Here is a 15,890-nt window from a genome sequence, read left to right as displayed (position 1 = left end):
CTCGCTGCTAATGGTTGTTACCTTAGTAGTTGTGAAATTTAGATGAATGGTGGTTTTACGGGGGATTCTCTTAGTTTACGAGTTAAAATATAATAAGGACAGGTTGTAGAACCCGGGCTAGACCACGGATGATGACTCATGGGCTCGGGGAGGGGTCGGAGATAACAATGTCGAAGCCGTAATGGTACGCGGCTTTGCTGCTGCGGCCCCCCCTCCGCGAAGTCCCCGAGACGAGTGTGGGATCTCGCGGAATCGAACCTGCGTCATCAAAAATCGCGAAAATCACCGACTCGAACTTGCACCCTCATAGCGAGTGTACGGAAAAACAACAAATCAAAAGTCTACGTCACGTGACTGGCGGCCCTCACTAGCCCCATTTTATGATGCGGCGGCGCCTTATCAGAGATCACTGAAGAGATATATAGTTAGCCCACGTTTCCCCCCCATCGCCCGCTAAGCCGAGCTCAACAAATCGTCAAATACTTTTCTCGTCGCCTTTATCGCCCACGTTCCGTTAACAAAGCGTCGTCCCACCCGCTCGGCCCTGTCGATGACCACTCACCGCTTCCCCTCTTTCTGCACGATTGCTTTAGCGCATCCACGCGGCACCCCCGCACCCACGCCTGAGATGACACCGCTTGCCTAACAAATAGTTTCCAGGCTGATTTACAGCAAAAACGACTGTTTGGTTCTAGCACCTCTTGTGGACCTTTTGCATGACTATCTTTACCATTCCCTTACTAATCTCCTGCTTAATCACGGGTGAATCACCGATTAATCAGCGTGTTTTGTGGGTCATGGCCGCACTCGTCTAATCGCGATTGTGTGTGCCTCGCTCATTTTTTTTACTAGCAATCGTGAACAAAATTGGCTGATGGGGCCTGACCCAAAAAACCACGTCCGACAGTAACCCCCCAACCAAAAACAATCCCTAAACAATTAATCTAAACTCCAATACCCCTCTAACAAAAATACTGAAACGTTCAAATCCTTATTCTACTCTGTTTTCTTCCTTTTTTCTTGGAGGGGGCACTACCCTTTTTCTCCCTAACCACTAATGTTACGTCCCATCGCCGCGTGGGTCGCAGTGGTTGACCAGGAGGGGCACCCGCGCCTGCACACAGTCGAGATATTTATGATGGGTGGATTTCTCCGTACCGATACTCATACTCCCCATCCCTGTGCTCTTATACCCCCCCTACCCACCAGCGGAATCTTCACTCCCTTGACGTTTCAAACCGACGTTTTCCATGACCAAGGCCGAAGGAAACGTCGAGGCGTTGCTCAACGCTGCCAACGCCACCACCGCTGACGAAGCCTCCCACCCGGCCCAACCACCTCAGCAACGACCGCTACGACTGAACTTGAGCGAGGCCCTCCACGAGCGCTACCGCTACTTCAATACCAAGCTGCCCGACGGCCAGTTCCGCCGCCAGGGCCTGCTGAAGCAGCTGACGCCGGAACCGGTGCCCCATCGCCTCCCCACCCTGCTCCACATGACGCGGACCGAGCCACCGGTTAATGCACCGCCCGGAGCGATGGCAGCCCGCAAGAAAGTGCTGTTTTCCAACCTCCACCTGGCGTGTCTGAGCGCCCTGATCTCATCCCGAGAACTGCTGCCGTGCGAGCTGGACGACGACGACGAGCCCCTGCTGCCAAACCAGCACCACCCCCATCATAATAATAATGGCCAACCCCAGCTCCAGCTCCACCACACCATCAGCTACCCCACCCCCAGGCTACGAACCCTGCTGGTATCTAACTCGCCGCTGCCTACTCCAACCATGATGATGAATGCCGATAAACGCCAGCCGTTACGCAAGCTCATGCTGTACCAGGGCGCCGATTTAGGGGTGCTGAAGCTGTTGGACTCGACGCTACTGAGTGGCCACGGCTCCCAGGTGCTGCTCCCCGAGTTCAATAAGCGGCCGTTAACCGATACTCCCATCGTGCTGTCGCTTGCGTCGCCCATCACCCGTCATGCCAGTGATATTGAGGAAGTGTATGAGGAGGAAGATGCCAATGCAGAGTTTAGACGGACGAAAAACATCTCCCATTTGAACCTTAGTGATATGGGAGGCTCAGGGTCCGTCAGCCCCTTGACCCGACCCCCTGAGTCGCAGACCCCTCCCAAAATCACGTTGGAACCGCTGATGGAGGCCCAGGCATTGCCACAGGCAGGCGAACCCGTCCCTAAACGGATTGTCCCTGTCCCCGTCGAAGGGCCGAAACACACGCTCCCGCCATCAAACCTTGAACCCCAGACGATCGAACGCATCACTAACCTTCTCCTCGACTCCACCGAGCGCCAGCGCAAGAAGAAACAGCTGTACACCCTCAATATCCCCGGCCAGACGTCGCTGAAAACGCTGCCGGACGGCCACATCGCCAAGGTCGACGTCGGGCTGAAACTCGTCATTGTCATGGTGGGGCTCCCCGCTCGGGGCAAGCTGTACATCACCAATAAGCTTACTCGTTATTTGAACTGGTTGCAGCACGATTGTCGGGTATTCAACGTCGGTAACACTCGGCGTAAAAATAAGCCTGCCGCCGGACCGGAACTGACGCCACTCCCGGATAACAATAGCATGCCGGGGCTGCAGCACCAGCTGCCAGAAACGTTAGCTCAATCGCCGCCTACGGATAACCATGACCACAATGGTAACAACAACAATGGCATTAAACAGCAGGGCACGGCTCATAATGCGGCGTTTTTCGACCCTAAGAATAAGGCGCTGATCCAAATCAGAGAGAAATGGGCGATGGACACATTGGACCAGTTGCTTGACTACGTACTTGAAGGCCAAGGCAGTGTGGGTATCTTTGACGCCACTAACCTGACCAAACTTCGGCGGCTGAGAGTGCTCCGCCGTATTCAACAGCGACTGAATGGTGAATTGAAAGTGTTATTCCTCGAGCTGATTTGTCTGGACCCAGCCATCCTCGAAGCCAATATCCGGTTAAAGCTTTCTGGTCCCGACTATAAGGATATGGACCCCGAAGTGGCGCTCAAGGACTTCGAAGGCCGTCTCCAAAACTACGAAAAGGCTTATGAAACTATTGATGAAGACGAGGAAGAGTCGCTAAAGGGGATGCAGTACGTCAAGATGATTAACGTCGGGAAGAAAGTCGTCGCCTATAACGTCCAGGGGTTCTTAGCCTCGCAAACAGTATACTTCTTACTCAACTTTAACCTCTGCGAACGGCAAATCTGGATCACTCGCCATGGCGAAGCCACCGATAACGTTGAAGGTAAGATCGGGGGTGACTCTCACCTTACCAAAAGAGGCCGTAAATTCGCTCGTTGTTTGGCTCAATTTATGGACTTCCAACGGCGTGAATTTCGCAAGCAACAGCTTGAACGGTTCCTGCTGCGGCTCGAATTGCGCTACAACTACGTGTTCAACCCGAAGGAGTTGGAGAAGTTGGCCCAGCATGTCCCCAGCGAGCCCAACTTCTGTGTGTGGACACTGATGTTGATGCGGCTGATTGAGACCGCCCAGTACTTTGACGATACCAAGTTCAGCATCAAGGAGATGCGGATGCTTAATGAGCTTGGCGGAGGCAAGTTTGAAGGCATGACTTACGGGGAAATCCAGGAGAAGTTCCCTAAAGAATTTGACGCGCGGTTGAAGAATAAGCTTAGCTACCGGTACCCCGGGGTGGGTGGCGAGCTGTACTTGGACGTATTGACCCGTTTGCGTCCGTTGATCACCGAAATCGAACGGACGACCGACCACTTGCTCATCATCTCCCACCGCGTCGTCCTCCGCATCTTGTTGGCGTACTTCCTCAACTTGGAAAAGCTGCTGATCGGCTCCCTCGACGTGCCCCTCCACACCCTCTACTGCTTAGAGTCCAAGCCCTACGGTACCGACTACCGCATGTACGAGTACGACGAGAACATCGACTGGTTCGTGCTGGTGAAACCTGAACACCTGAAGAATGTCAAGGAAGTGGGTGTCCAGTTTAGAGAGAGAAAGTACTCCGTGGTGCCCACTGCTCCTCCCACAAGATCGCTGTGCCACCGGGCGTCGAACGCCCCGCCGCCGTTGCGCCCGTCGATGCTGATGAACGACCTGAGCCGGGCCGAGAAAACCAACTAACAAACCTTACAAAAACCATACNAAAAAAAAAAAAAAAAAAAAAAAAAAAAAGAGGAAAATCATGATGAAAATCAAACGAAAAACCACAGAGTAACGTATTATTCATGCTAGCATTTTGTTATAGATCAACTAATTACTTTTAGGGGGAATACCACGACCCCGTAGCATACAATAGCAATATAACTACCAAAGTGAAATACGTAGATCTATATCATCACAAAGTAGATTTGGTCGTGTTTGTGGCGAACGTTAGGGATCTCGGGAATTTCCGTGGTGAGCTTAGCGGCTAAAGTTTAATTGACAGATCCCATGTTTGGTGATAGACTTCGCTGTACCCTTCACCTGACTGTGCCTATGTGCACACCTTTTTTTGCGCGCCCCATGGCCGAGGCAACCGATAAGTGCTTGTAGTCACGTAAATCTTTCATTGCCACCTCCCCCCATCGATTGCCATCGATTCAAATTTTTAATTGAAAAGATTTTTCATTGTTTGGTGATTCAAAATCAATCACATTTGAAAACAACTCGAAACGTCGACGGCACTTGGATCCGAAAGCCTCCCTCGTATCGGAATCAATAGCGGTGGTGTCCCCCGCACTTTTCATCCGAGGAAAATCACAGGCGAGGCGAAATTATTCGAATGAACGCTACTGACGACGTGGCGGCCGACTTGCTTCGATTCGCCCGCCAGCAACAGGAAAAGGGCAACAAGTCGATCACCCCGGAAAAGCTCGCCCAGCTCCAGCAGCTCCTCGCCGACCCGTCATCCTCAAAGCCGGCGCCGACTCGCCCCCATAATAAACCCGTGGTCGCCGTTAGTCCGCCTAAAGGCTATACCACCGAGTTCTACCAGCGCCGATCGTCGACTCCGCCCCAGCCTCGCTACAAGCCCTCCGCTAGTGGCAGCTATACCCCCTACCAGAAGCTCCGCCTGCTTCCGAAGCCGCCGCCAGCGTACTCGCCGTTACTCACTAAATACAAGGCGAAATCAGCTGCTACCACCCCGGTACACATTGGACGCCCGCCGAAACAGGATCTGGCGTTTTTAGACTTGCTCCAGCTGTTCAGTTTCCGCAAACTCGAACGGCTATTCGTCGCGGTCCTCGAAGCCGTGGGTAACATATTGGACAACCTACACCTCTTTGCCAAGCTTCCAATGTTCCCCGAGGTGCTCACGAAGTTGTTGAAGAACACCAACAAGATCTGGGTGCTTATCCTCGTGTTCTTGATCCGCAAGACCATCACTCAGCTCCGCAATGTTCTCCGCAAAGAACGTAAAGTTCAGGTGGAAATGAGGCTTTTGGAAAACCACAAGACGCAAACGATGCCGGCGATGAACGACGACGTCCGTCGCAAGTACGAGAAGGTGCTCAAAGACCTCAGGTTCGACAAGATGATGCTCTGGATCGAGTTGTTGGGTAACTTCCTCGACTTGGCGTTTAACGTGATCGAGCTCTACCAGTGGGCTATCCCCAAGTGGGCGATGAACACGTTGAACGTGGCGTCGATGGCCATGACCATCTACAGAATGAACAAGGACGACGAGTACTTGGATGACGACATCACCGAGGACTTGATTTGAGCAACGACAATACTGTCCACTCATTTTCCGATTCATAGACATGCCCTTGATGATTCACGTCCAGCATCCATTTATGTTTACGGGATATTATACACATTTTATGAGTCTAGTATTCTATTGATACATTGTTTGCTGAGATTGATACACATCTAATCAGTTTAACAGTGTATTCTTTCGCTATCTTGTTTACACAATGAAACATTTTATTAGTGTATGTATTCTTATTGATGACATATAATATCAAACACGTCCTATGAGTATTCCATGTATTCTTTCTTGGCTACTTCTTTACAGGCTACATTTCTTGATAATCTCTTGAATTCGTTACTATTTTCTTACGTGTCTGGTTAGCCCAAGATTTGCAAAATCTGTTGGGTCAAGTTGTACAACTCCACCTTGGGGTCGTCGTAGCTCTCGTCGCCCGGCTGCGCCAGGTGGCCCTGGTGCTGCATCGCCAGCAACTCCTTGATCCCCAGCAAGATCTGCTCGTTGTCCTTGATCAATGAGTTGATCTCGGTGTTGTTCAGCTCCAACAACTGGAGAATGGTCCAGAGGGCGATGTGCTCAAACGTCGCCAGTCCCAGCGACAAGAACCGCACCAAGAACCCGTGGATGCCGTCGTTAGGCTGCAGCCAGTTGTCCAAGATGAACAGCTTGTGTTCGTTCAGCACCCGGGAACATAAATTGGCCAATGCCGCCGCCAGGTTGCCACAGACTTCGCCGTTGTCGGAGAAGGTGAGGGGGATGAGCACGTCTATTATGTGGGCTTCGTAGAGCTTGGGCTTCAAGTCGTCGGCGAGGGCCAAGATGGCGAAACACGCCAGGATCTCCAGTTGCACCAGCAACGGCACCAGCAACACCAAGTCCTTACACTTGTCGACGGCGCCGGCGGCGAGAAGGGCGGTGCGGTTCTTTTCCGACGACGCCGCCAAGTTGCGGAGGGTCAGCACCGCGTGGCACTGGATCTCCTCCAGCTCGTTGAAGTCGAGTAAGCTCACCAACGGTTTGAGGAACCCGGCCTCGATGATGAGGGCTTCGTTCAACGGGTGGATGGAGATGTTGCGGATACACGCCACCGCCGCCAACACCAACGGCTGGTGGTTGCAGGTCAACAATTGCACCAAGTGGGGCAACCCGCCGGCCCTGACGATTTCCACTTGGTAGCCCAGGTCCGAGGCTAAGTTACGCAACGCAAGCGTCGCTTGGCACTGGACCCGGGGCGACGGCGAGTCCATGAGGTTAACCAACTGGCCCACGAGTTTGGGTTCGGTGGTGGCCAATTTCTTCCGGTTAGCTTCGTCGACGGCGATATTGGAAAGAGCAGTGGTACAGTAGTACTGGACGTCAGTGTCTTCGTGAGCAAGCAACAGCACGAGCACGGGGACGGCGCCGGCGTTGACCAATTCCTGACGGTTTTCGTGGGAGTGGGTCATGTTAAGCAACGCGCCAGTAGCGTTACGTTGGACGCGAATATCCTTCAGCTTAGCGAGTTTCGTCAACGGGATCAACGCTCCCAGCTTGGCGATCTTCAGCTTATTATCGTCCTGAGTAGCTAAGTTAGTGATGCAACCGACGGCGTTACATTGCACTTCGATATTGGGCGACATCATCTGGCGGATCAACGGCTCCAACCCGCCCATTTCCACGATCAAGATCTTATTCTCGGGGTGGACGGCCAAATTGCCCAAGGCGCCACACGCCGCCCGTTGCACTTCGACGTCGCTCAGCTGTAAGAGGATGAGAATCGGTTCGAGAACGTCGCGGCTGACTTCGCGAACGTCCTTCTCGGTGATTTCGGCGAACGCCAACGCCGCCAGTCGCTGCAAGTCGATGTTCTCCAGGTACACCAACGTCAGCAACGCCCGCAACGGCCCGTTGGAGAAGAAGTCGACGTCGCTGCGGTTTTCGAGGTAGCTGAGAAGGGCCAGGATGGCGTCACGCTCGTTCTCCTGGAGCAAGAGCTGGTTGGAGGCGCCGTCGCCCAGGCGGGAGCCGAGACAGCTGCAGCAGGCACCCATGGAAAAGAAAGGCTAGCGAGGGGGGTATAAACGCAGCGGATTAAGCTTGGAGGGGATGGGGGAAACAGGGATTGCGAGGTGCTTTTTGGGTATGATCAAACGAGCCAGTCGTTGTAGTTCGGTACCCGAGCAAGGAGGGTGTGTCGTTCAATGGGAAACCGGAGGAAAAGCACCCACGAGGCTGGTTCAACAACAAGGGGAGAAGGTGTTGAGGTGTGAGGGTCGAGACGACAAAAACTCTGTGGGCGTGACGCGAACGGGAGTGTATGCAGGAAACCTCCTTCCCATATATTAAACCTCGAACCATAATGAGCCATAACCAAACCATAGCCAAAACCGCACCCGACAGACAATAATTTGCAATTGAGGTTAGGAGAAAATTGTGGCTGAATGTTGGAAAATTATTGAAGTCTTGGATATAGTGAATTTGAGGTAACAGATAGAGTGAAATGTCGACGACGTGTATCGTTTCATAGTTGAGGACCGCGTGGGTGGTTTTTATAAGTAAGGTAATTTTTGCTTTGGTAGGTTTTTAAATGACTTGTTTTTGATTTGTGTCTGACTTGACTACGTGGCTGAGGGGGCGTCGAGGTTAGCGGCTAGCGGCTACGCCGGAGTACTAGGTCCGCGCGGCACCCCCCCCTCATTAGTCCCCTGGTGAGAGTTCCCGTCGATAACCGTAAACCAGGGCTCGCGATGAAAACTACGAGGAGTGTAAAGTTTAATGCTTAAGCAATACCCGAAGATTCAAAGAAAAGGTCAAGTAATCAGTAAACTTTGAAAAATGTGGGAGCTAGCAGTAGTCAGTGTAAAATCATCTTACGGCTAGGGTACAGGCATCGGCGACTATAGTATCTTACGTTTATTCAGCTCATATCCATACAAGTAAATCACCTATTGATCCCATCGGATCATTATGATTAGTGTTGTATTTACCTGAAGCACGTTTAGTATTGTTTAAGCTCATTTGGTAGGGGATTCCCCACACATTTACGTGAGTCCACGCAGGCTTCGATGACATCCACGGAAAAGCAGGAACTAAGCTCACAGTGGGCGGAGGCGACTGGGGGTTTCGGACTAAAGCCGTACGTCGTGGTAACAGGGCATTTACAGTGTCGTCAACAAAAGCAATAATAACGATTGCATCATCAAATTTTGTTAGATCCAAATAGCCAGCGTAGCTAGAGCTTACAGGCTAAAATAGCTGCATCAGCCTGTTGGTTTTATTGACAGTTTAGTGTCAGTCTTTTCGTACCGGTTTTAAATGGTTTTCTACCTGGATACTACCACTAGTCTGGCTTCGCCGGTTCCGGGCCGGAACCGGTGCTCTCCCGCGTTGCTCCGCAAGGTACATTTGCGGTGTCGCCCACTGATTCAGGGCCATCCACCGTAAATGCCACAAAGCGAATGCCGCTCCCATTGCCGAGGCTCAGCTAAGTACCATCGACTAGTCACATTTGATAATTAAGCTGGGGGGGTAAAGAGAATAGGTCGTGGTCCAGTTTGAGGGCTGGGGTCACTTTCTAAACTCCGATGGATATTTCCTCGGGTATTACAGTTGAGTCAGACGGAGTGCCAACTCCGTTTAAAGCCACTCTCACCTCCAAGACGGGGGCGATCACGTTGCGAGCCCCGGGCGGCCACTCTCAGCCTTCGTCCCGCCATTACCCGTGGAAAATGTCCAGTGCGATTTGCCCCTATAGAAAAAAAGAAAGCCACTAACGTGGCCCCTCCGGTTATCGAGGCCCGCGTTCGACACTAGCAGAGGGGTGGGGGGGCCCCACAGTCACGTGACGCCCGCGTCGCTGCTTCAGTGCTTTTCCGGGGAGCATCATTAGGCGTGACAAACACCGACATCCCCAAGATTCGAGGCCTACCAACAACAAAACTGAAAAGTGATATCACCATCGTAATCCTCGTCATCAACACATCAATACTATGTATTCAAAATATCACTTTTCATCCGTTTAACCCCAATTACACCTCCCCTTTTCGCTGCGATTACCCTCGGCGGCTAAGTGGGGTAGCGTAGGTGCATTCGGGTGGATGGGGAGAACGGGGCTCGGTTGCCGCCCCATTATAAAAGCCCACTCTTCCCTATCCCACCTGAAAAACACCCACAATCATGTTGTCCAGAGTCAGCAGAGCCAGAGCGGCGGTGCCCCGGGTGATGGCGGCGAGACGCTTCACGTTGAACACCACCACCACCTCGTACCCCACCGACCACATCAAGGAAGGCACCGAGCCCTACATCACGCCGCTGTTCCAGGACGGCAAGTTCTTCCAGCTGGCGGCGGACAAGTGGATCGACATCCACGACCCCGCCACCAACGTCGTCGTCTCCCGCGTGCCCCAGCTGACCCACGCCGAGATCGACGCCGCCATCGAGCTGGCCCAGAACGCGTTTGAGGGGTGGAAAAACACTTCGATCATCAGACGCCAGCAGGTGGCGTTTAAGTTTGTCCAATTGCTTCGGGAAAACTTCGACCGGTTGGCGGCCATTATGGTCACTGAAAACGGTAAGACGTGGGACGATGCCCTCGGCGACGCCCTTAGAGGTATCCAGTGTGCCGAACAGGCGGTCAACATCGTCAACGACTTGAAGGCGGAACTGCTTGAAGTCGCCACCGATATGGAGACGAAGATGGTGCGGGAACCTTTGGGGGTGGTGGCGCTGATTGCCCCGTTCAACTTCCCCGCGATGGTGCCGTTGTGGACGCTTCCCTTCGTGTTTGCTACCGGTAACACCTGTGTGCTTAAACCTTCGGAACGGGTTCCGGGGGCGGCGATGATCATCTCCGAGCTCGCCACCAAAGCCGGGGTGCCTCCCGGGGTATTGAACGTGATCCACGGCCAACACGACACCGTCAACCAGATCCTCGACGACCCCAGAATCAAAGCCGTCACTTTTGTTGGGGGGGACAAGGCCGCTAAGTACATCTACGAACGCTCGGCGCAAACCGGTAAGCGCTGCCAGGCTAACGGGGCTGCCAAGAACCACATGGTGATCTTGCCCGACGCCAACAAGGCCCAGGCGGTCAACGCCGTCATCGGCGCCGCCATGGGCGCCTGCGGCCAGCGGTGCATGGCCATTTCCGTCTTGGTCACCGTGGGCAAGACTAAGGAATGGGTCTCCGACATCATCGCCGAGGCGCAAAAGCTTGTCGTCGGCTCCGGTTTCGACAAGAAGTCCCACTTTGGCCCCCTCATCAACCCGCTGTCGTTGACGAGAGCCGAACAAATCATCGACGACTCGGTGAAGGCCGGCGCCAAGTTGCTTTTGGACGGCCGCGGCTACAAGCCCGCCGACCCCCGGTTGGCTAAAGGTAACTTCCTCGGGCCCACCATCTTGGGCGAAGTCAAGCCCGGGATGAGATGCTACGACGAAGAGATCTTTGCCCCCGTGCTTTCGGTGGTCAACACCGAGACTTTGGAAGAAGCCGTCAACTTTGTCAACAAGAACCCGTTCGGGAACGGGGTGTCGGTATTCACTGCTTCGGGTGCTTCCGCGCAATACTTCACTAAGAGAATCGAGTGTGGCCAGGTCGGGGTCAACGTCCCCATCCCCGTGCCCTTGCCCATGTTCTCGTTCACCGGGTCCAAGCAGTCGTTCTTGGGTGACTTGAACTTCTACGGTAAGGCCGGCGTCACCTTCTTGACCAAGCCCAAGACCATCACCTCGCTGTGGAAGCAAGACTTGATCGACGGCGAAATCTTGTCGCCCCTGACCTCGATGCCCGTGCAAAAGTAAAGGCATCCCCGGTTTGGTATCCGGCACTAGTAAATAGATTACTTGTTATAAATTCACGCAATCATGAAACTATTACGAAAACCACGAAAGCTTTGATTAATATGATCAAAAGGGGACGATATAGGGTCTTGTTTAGATTTTGTTGCTGAGAGCTAAAAAGATTCGTCAGCTACAGGACTCGAACCTGTGCGCTCAGAGAGCATTTGATGCCTCGAAGGAATTCGAGTCAAACTCCTTAACCACTCGGACAAACTGACAAGTTGCAGAAAATTGCATTACTGTTTGTCATACTCTGTTAGTTGAAAGTGATTTTCGCCTGGAAAAGCCGGTATTTCGCGCGTGAATTTTCATCATAGTTCAATTTTGTGCGTCTGAAGTATGCAAACTTAATGTTTAGATACAAATATATGCAGCAACCGCCTCACCGCCAGTAGCCTCTCGATCCCAATCTGTGAGAGTAGATAACTACGCTTATGGATGAATAAGTGTACCTAATTATGGCTGTAATGGGCTCTGAGTAAGTTAGTCGTAATGAAAATGAAAACAGTAACGACGTGGTAACCCATGGGCTCGACCATTGACGCCTTGCTCCAGCAGATCGAATACATCCCAATCATGGACTCCAAGGCGTTCATGAGCAGCTATTAACCCAACAGCAAAAGTTCTGAAGCCGGTTGATATCAAATGGACGTCATATACGTCGTGATTTAGCTTACAGTTATTGAATAACAAAACGTCATCACAGAACATTATCGGGTGTCGAACTTGTATCAATTATATGGTATAGATGTCGATATTTACGTATAGATCAAAATTAACCCTGTCCGTAAATACGTATAGACCAGGTCGGATGAGGAAATTGCAAAAGTAAGGTAAAATTGCGAATAGTATGGATCGAGCCGCTCCATCATCTTTTCTTCTATCCCCCCCTTTAATAAAAACGGTTTGCAAAACTCATGTGATTTTGCAGGTTTCCCGCCATGGGGTTGCCTTCCTTTGTTTCTGAGCCCTTTATTCTGCTTTACCAGGCCCGTGAGCGCGGCGCGACTGCCTGATGCGACGAGTTGGTAGGGTGCGATGGCTATCCACCGATAGTGTTGTGGAACTGCTATTGAAAGTATCGCCAAAGGCCCACACTGATAAGGGGTTACGTATACCATCGAAGTTTCATGGTGGCGGCGCCCAGCTGGCAGCCCTCGTCAACCAAGAGGCCCAGCTTAACCACCACCACCAGGCGGTGAAAGACTGGCTTCTGCGGCTCAGCAGGCCTCAATCGGCCTTTCTTGACGTGTCTACAAACAAAACCAGCGACCTCCAGGTGCCCCTGCTTCCGTTACTGATAGATATGGGGATATTGGCTAAACCGAGTGATGCTCAACAAATGGTGGCTGGCTACGGCCAGGCGATATTGGAGGAGAATGGCGTCAACAATGCCGTGGTGGCAGCGGTGGGACAGGTGCTGTTCTTGTCACGGACGCCCAGTCTCGTGGCAGCCTACGTGGGGGCGTATACGCTAATGACCAATAAGCTTCCCCAGGTGTGGCTCGATGCCGTGAGGCAAACCAGACCTCCGCGACGGTTTAAGCTTACCGAACTACCCGTTGAGTCCATTTCCAATCGAAATCAACGTCTTGAAGGGGATATTCTGGGCCAATTCCCCAAATATCCAACTGGTCTTATCGATGTGGTGCGCCATATTGTTCAAGTGAAAGCTGCTGACGCCGGCCTCGCCGACACTGACGTGGATCTGATTGTTGCTGGCATTTTACCGCTGATAAACTCGCGTGCTGCTGTCGAGAGTGTCGATGACCAGTTGAGCTTATACCGGTCAGTCACGGCTCAATTAAAACTGCTTACGTCACGTAAGTGTCTATTTCTTAGCCAGTTAATCATGGAGAAAAAGATTCCTTTAGCGCAATTACCGGAGCCGGCTTCGGGACCGCTTGTACCCCCCGTCCCTCGACAAACATGGCAGAACCGCTTCCACATGATTCCACAAGGGTCGATCCATCCCCGTGATGGTCTGAGCCATTGGAAACAACAACAGGTGGTCAAAGATGCCCTCGGACGTGCCGTTAGAGTGGGGAGACTAGAATGGGAGTTCTGGGTCAATTTCCACTTTGAGAAGGATGCTAATACCAAAAAGTTGCTCTTATCTCAAGGGTTTATGGGATGGGCGGTTGATGCGATCAAATTCTGGCAAGTTCAGCCGGCACCAGACCTTCGTCTTCGTTTCCAGTCTTCAGTAACCAGTGATCAATTTTACCAGTTAATTTACTGCTTAACCGTACCGGAACGGCTAAAGTACGTGGCTCGAGTGTCGCAAGCGTTCCGTGAAGTTCAAGGAATAATGGGACCGCAGATGAGACAAGTTACACTGAGATTATCCACTTTCTTCAATGACCGGGTTGGAGGGGTGGATGAGCTCGCAGTGGCAGCCACGGTGGCTAAGCTTGGTCGGATTAAACCATCACAAACATTAACGAAGACGGGCGAACTTGGACGCCAATACTGTGACTACCACGCGGCTAAGTTCCATGTGGGATTTCGTCTCCACCGGTTTCTCGTTCAGGGACGGCTGACGATGGCAGTATTTGATCAATGTTACGGCCCCCAGTTCTACGAGAAGATCGGCGAGGCGGTAATCAGGGGAATTGACGTCGACGGACTCATATCTGACGAGATTGAGCGCGTGGCTCATGTCAAACCAGGGACACTTGAGTTTGAGAATATCCCCCATATACGGCTCCCAGTGGGACCACCGGCCCAGCTCCTGCGGCTACGGCTTCCCATACAGCTTGACAGCGATCTCAGCAAGTTGCTCTGTCTCTACTACCAGCAGTGTCGCAGTCTTTTAGCGCAAATTGACCCTGAGCTTACGGCTAAACCCTACGTCAATCAGCTCCCCGATACCATCAGTAAATTGGCAACAGTGGCCCACAAGTACTACCGAGTGCAAGTTGAGAGGCAGCAGATGGTCACCGGCAAAGACTTGCGCCACATGGTGCTGGGGGAGTACGCATTCGACGTCATTGAGGCCACCATTGACTGGAGTCAGTCGGCAATTCTACGTGGTGTCCACGCTGACGCTCAGCGCACGCCCTATCATAAGTTCCGCTACGCTCGCCAGATGATGGCCCAGCTTATGGGCGTTTTATACCTCCAGCACCCGTCGATGGTGGACCACTGGGTGGAGCAGCAAGCGGCGGGGCTGTCCCAGTGAATGTATATATCATAGATATGAAATAGTCCTGCACGCCGATCGCGTGTGTATGTAATACGGCCCGATGGGGACAAATTCGAATAAACAATACCCCCGCCTCGTGCCACAAAAACATCTACGAGACACCAGCGACACCAGTAACACACCAGCAACCGGCCAGTAAATACAAGAAGCCAGCAAATAAAACACGCCAGTAAATAAAACACGCCAGTAAATAAAACAAACCAGTAGAAATAACCATTAGAGCCATCATCACTACCAATAATATACCTTATTGTTTTCTAGTCAGTTACCCGACAATCGTTATTGTTGTGGTGGAGACAAACACAAGGCATCGAGCAAAAGCCGATTAGTTAACCGCCTTTATACTCAGACGCCAAAAACTACTTGGCAGCGATCGAAAAACGACTATACGATGAGCACTAGTGTGATCCCGGGCGTCCCATATAAATAAGGCGGCACTGGCCGTCTGGAGGGGAGCTGTGGCGGTGTCGCACCCGGGAATGGATCGTCGCCAAAACTGTCGCGGGTGCGCTTTTTGCTCGTTTTTTGGGGGTTGTCGTCAACAAGGGTGCCGGCAGCCGCAGCCGACAGTGGGCGTCAGTGAGGCGGCGACGTGTAGCCAAACCGAGACAACTCGCGGTGGTTTAGGGATTCCAATAATAATACCCAAGAGTACACTGTACCACTTAGGCCTGTACCACGTAGGCTTGGACCCATGTAACCCCTATGCCTACCCTAATGGTTTGCAGGGCTGTGTCGCGGTAGGGGCGAACAAGGGGGCTTTTGAGGTGTCGATAGTGCCGGCAGCGAAGCGCTGTCGTCGCGTAGCTCTGGGCGTGTACAACCATGGCGAGCGCGGTGTCGGTCGTGTGTCGTATGATCGTGCTGCGACCAGGGTCTGGATCCGATCGAGGGTTAGTGCCTAGCGGTTGCCTAGCGGGTGCATGAAGCTGAGGTCAGTTTGACAATTCACTGGCTGGTGGTAGCGAGAGGCTGAGTGTAGGTGGTGTTTGTGGCACGCTTTGGCCAACGGTGGTGCCTGGGGGCGCATTGGTCGTGAGGTGCCCATGGGCATGCACGGCATTGAGATAGCGCGACGCGTCCTGCACCGCGCCGGTATTTATCCCCATTGGGAAGAAGCTGAGGTGGATGTGGTTAGCCATAGCTACTACACAATCGCCACTTACAACCCCGAAATTAAACCAGT

The 15,890-nt window shown here is 52.5% G+C and overlaps 5 protein-coding genes across 5 annotated transcripts; 4 read left to right on the top strand and 1 right to left on the bottom strand. All coding sequences in view use genetic code 12, as the record gives it.

Moving 5' to 3' along the window:
- Positions 1 to 1,250: 1,250 nt before the first annotated feature.
- On the top strand, positions 1,251 to 4,106 carry PFK26 (Pfk26p; the record flags this gene model as incomplete). The annotated part of the gene is made up of 1 exon (XM_034156488.1): positions 1,251 to 4,106. The coding sequence occupies one exon, from the start codon at positions 1,251 to 1,253 to the stop codon at positions 4,104 to 4,106; it is 2,856 nt and encodes a 951-aa protein (XP_034011535.1).
- Positions 4,107 to 4,746: 640 nt separating this feature from the next.
- On the top strand, positions 4,747 to 5,688 carry DIURU_003697 (uncharacterized protein; the record flags this gene model as incomplete). The annotated part of the gene is made up of 1 exon (XM_034156487.1): positions 4,747 to 5,688. One exon carries the CDS (start codon positions 4,747 to 4,749, stop codon positions 5,686 to 5,688), a length of 942 nt encoding a protein of 313 aa, XP_034011534.1.
- Positions 5,689 to 6,035: 347 nt separating this feature from the next.
- VAC8 (protein anchor) lies at positions 6,036 to 7,706 on the bottom strand (the record flags this gene model as incomplete). Its single annotated transcript, XM_034156486.1, has 1 exon — positions 6,036 to 7,706. One exon carries the CDS (start codon positions 7,704 to 7,706, stop codon positions 6,036 to 6,038), a length of 1,671 nt encoding a protein of 556 aa, XP_034011533.1.
- Positions 7,707 to 9,831: 2,125 nt separating this feature from the next.
- On the top strand, positions 9,832 to 11,457 carry ALD6 (Ald6p; the record flags this gene model as incomplete). The annotated part of the gene is made up of 1 exon (XM_034156485.1): positions 9,832 to 11,457. The coding sequence occupies one exon, from the start codon at positions 9,832 to 9,834 to the stop codon at positions 11,455 to 11,457; it is 1,626 nt and encodes a 541-aa protein (XP_034011532.1).
- A 1,054-nt stretch (positions 11,458 to 12,511) lies between these two features.
- DIURU_003694 (uncharacterized protein) lies at positions 12,512 to 14,680 on the top strand (the record flags this gene model as incomplete). The annotated part of the gene is made up of 1 exon (XM_034156484.1): positions 12,512 to 14,680. The coding sequence occupies one exon, from the start codon at positions 12,512 to 12,514 to the stop codon at positions 14,678 to 14,680; it is 2,169 nt and encodes a 722-aa protein (XP_034011531.1).
- Between the last annotated feature and the right edge of the window lie 1,210 nt (positions 14,681 to 15,890).

This window comes from Diutina rugosa (genome assembly GCF_008704595.1).
Source record: "Diutina rugosa strain CBS 613 chromosome Unknown scaffold47_size107767, whole genome shotgun sequence".
Taxonomy (NCBI): Eukaryota; Fungi; Ascomycota; class Pichiomycetes; order Serinales; family Debaryomycetaceae; genus Diutina; species Diutina rugosa.
This window is presented reverse-complemented; position numbering and strand designations above follow the sequence as displayed.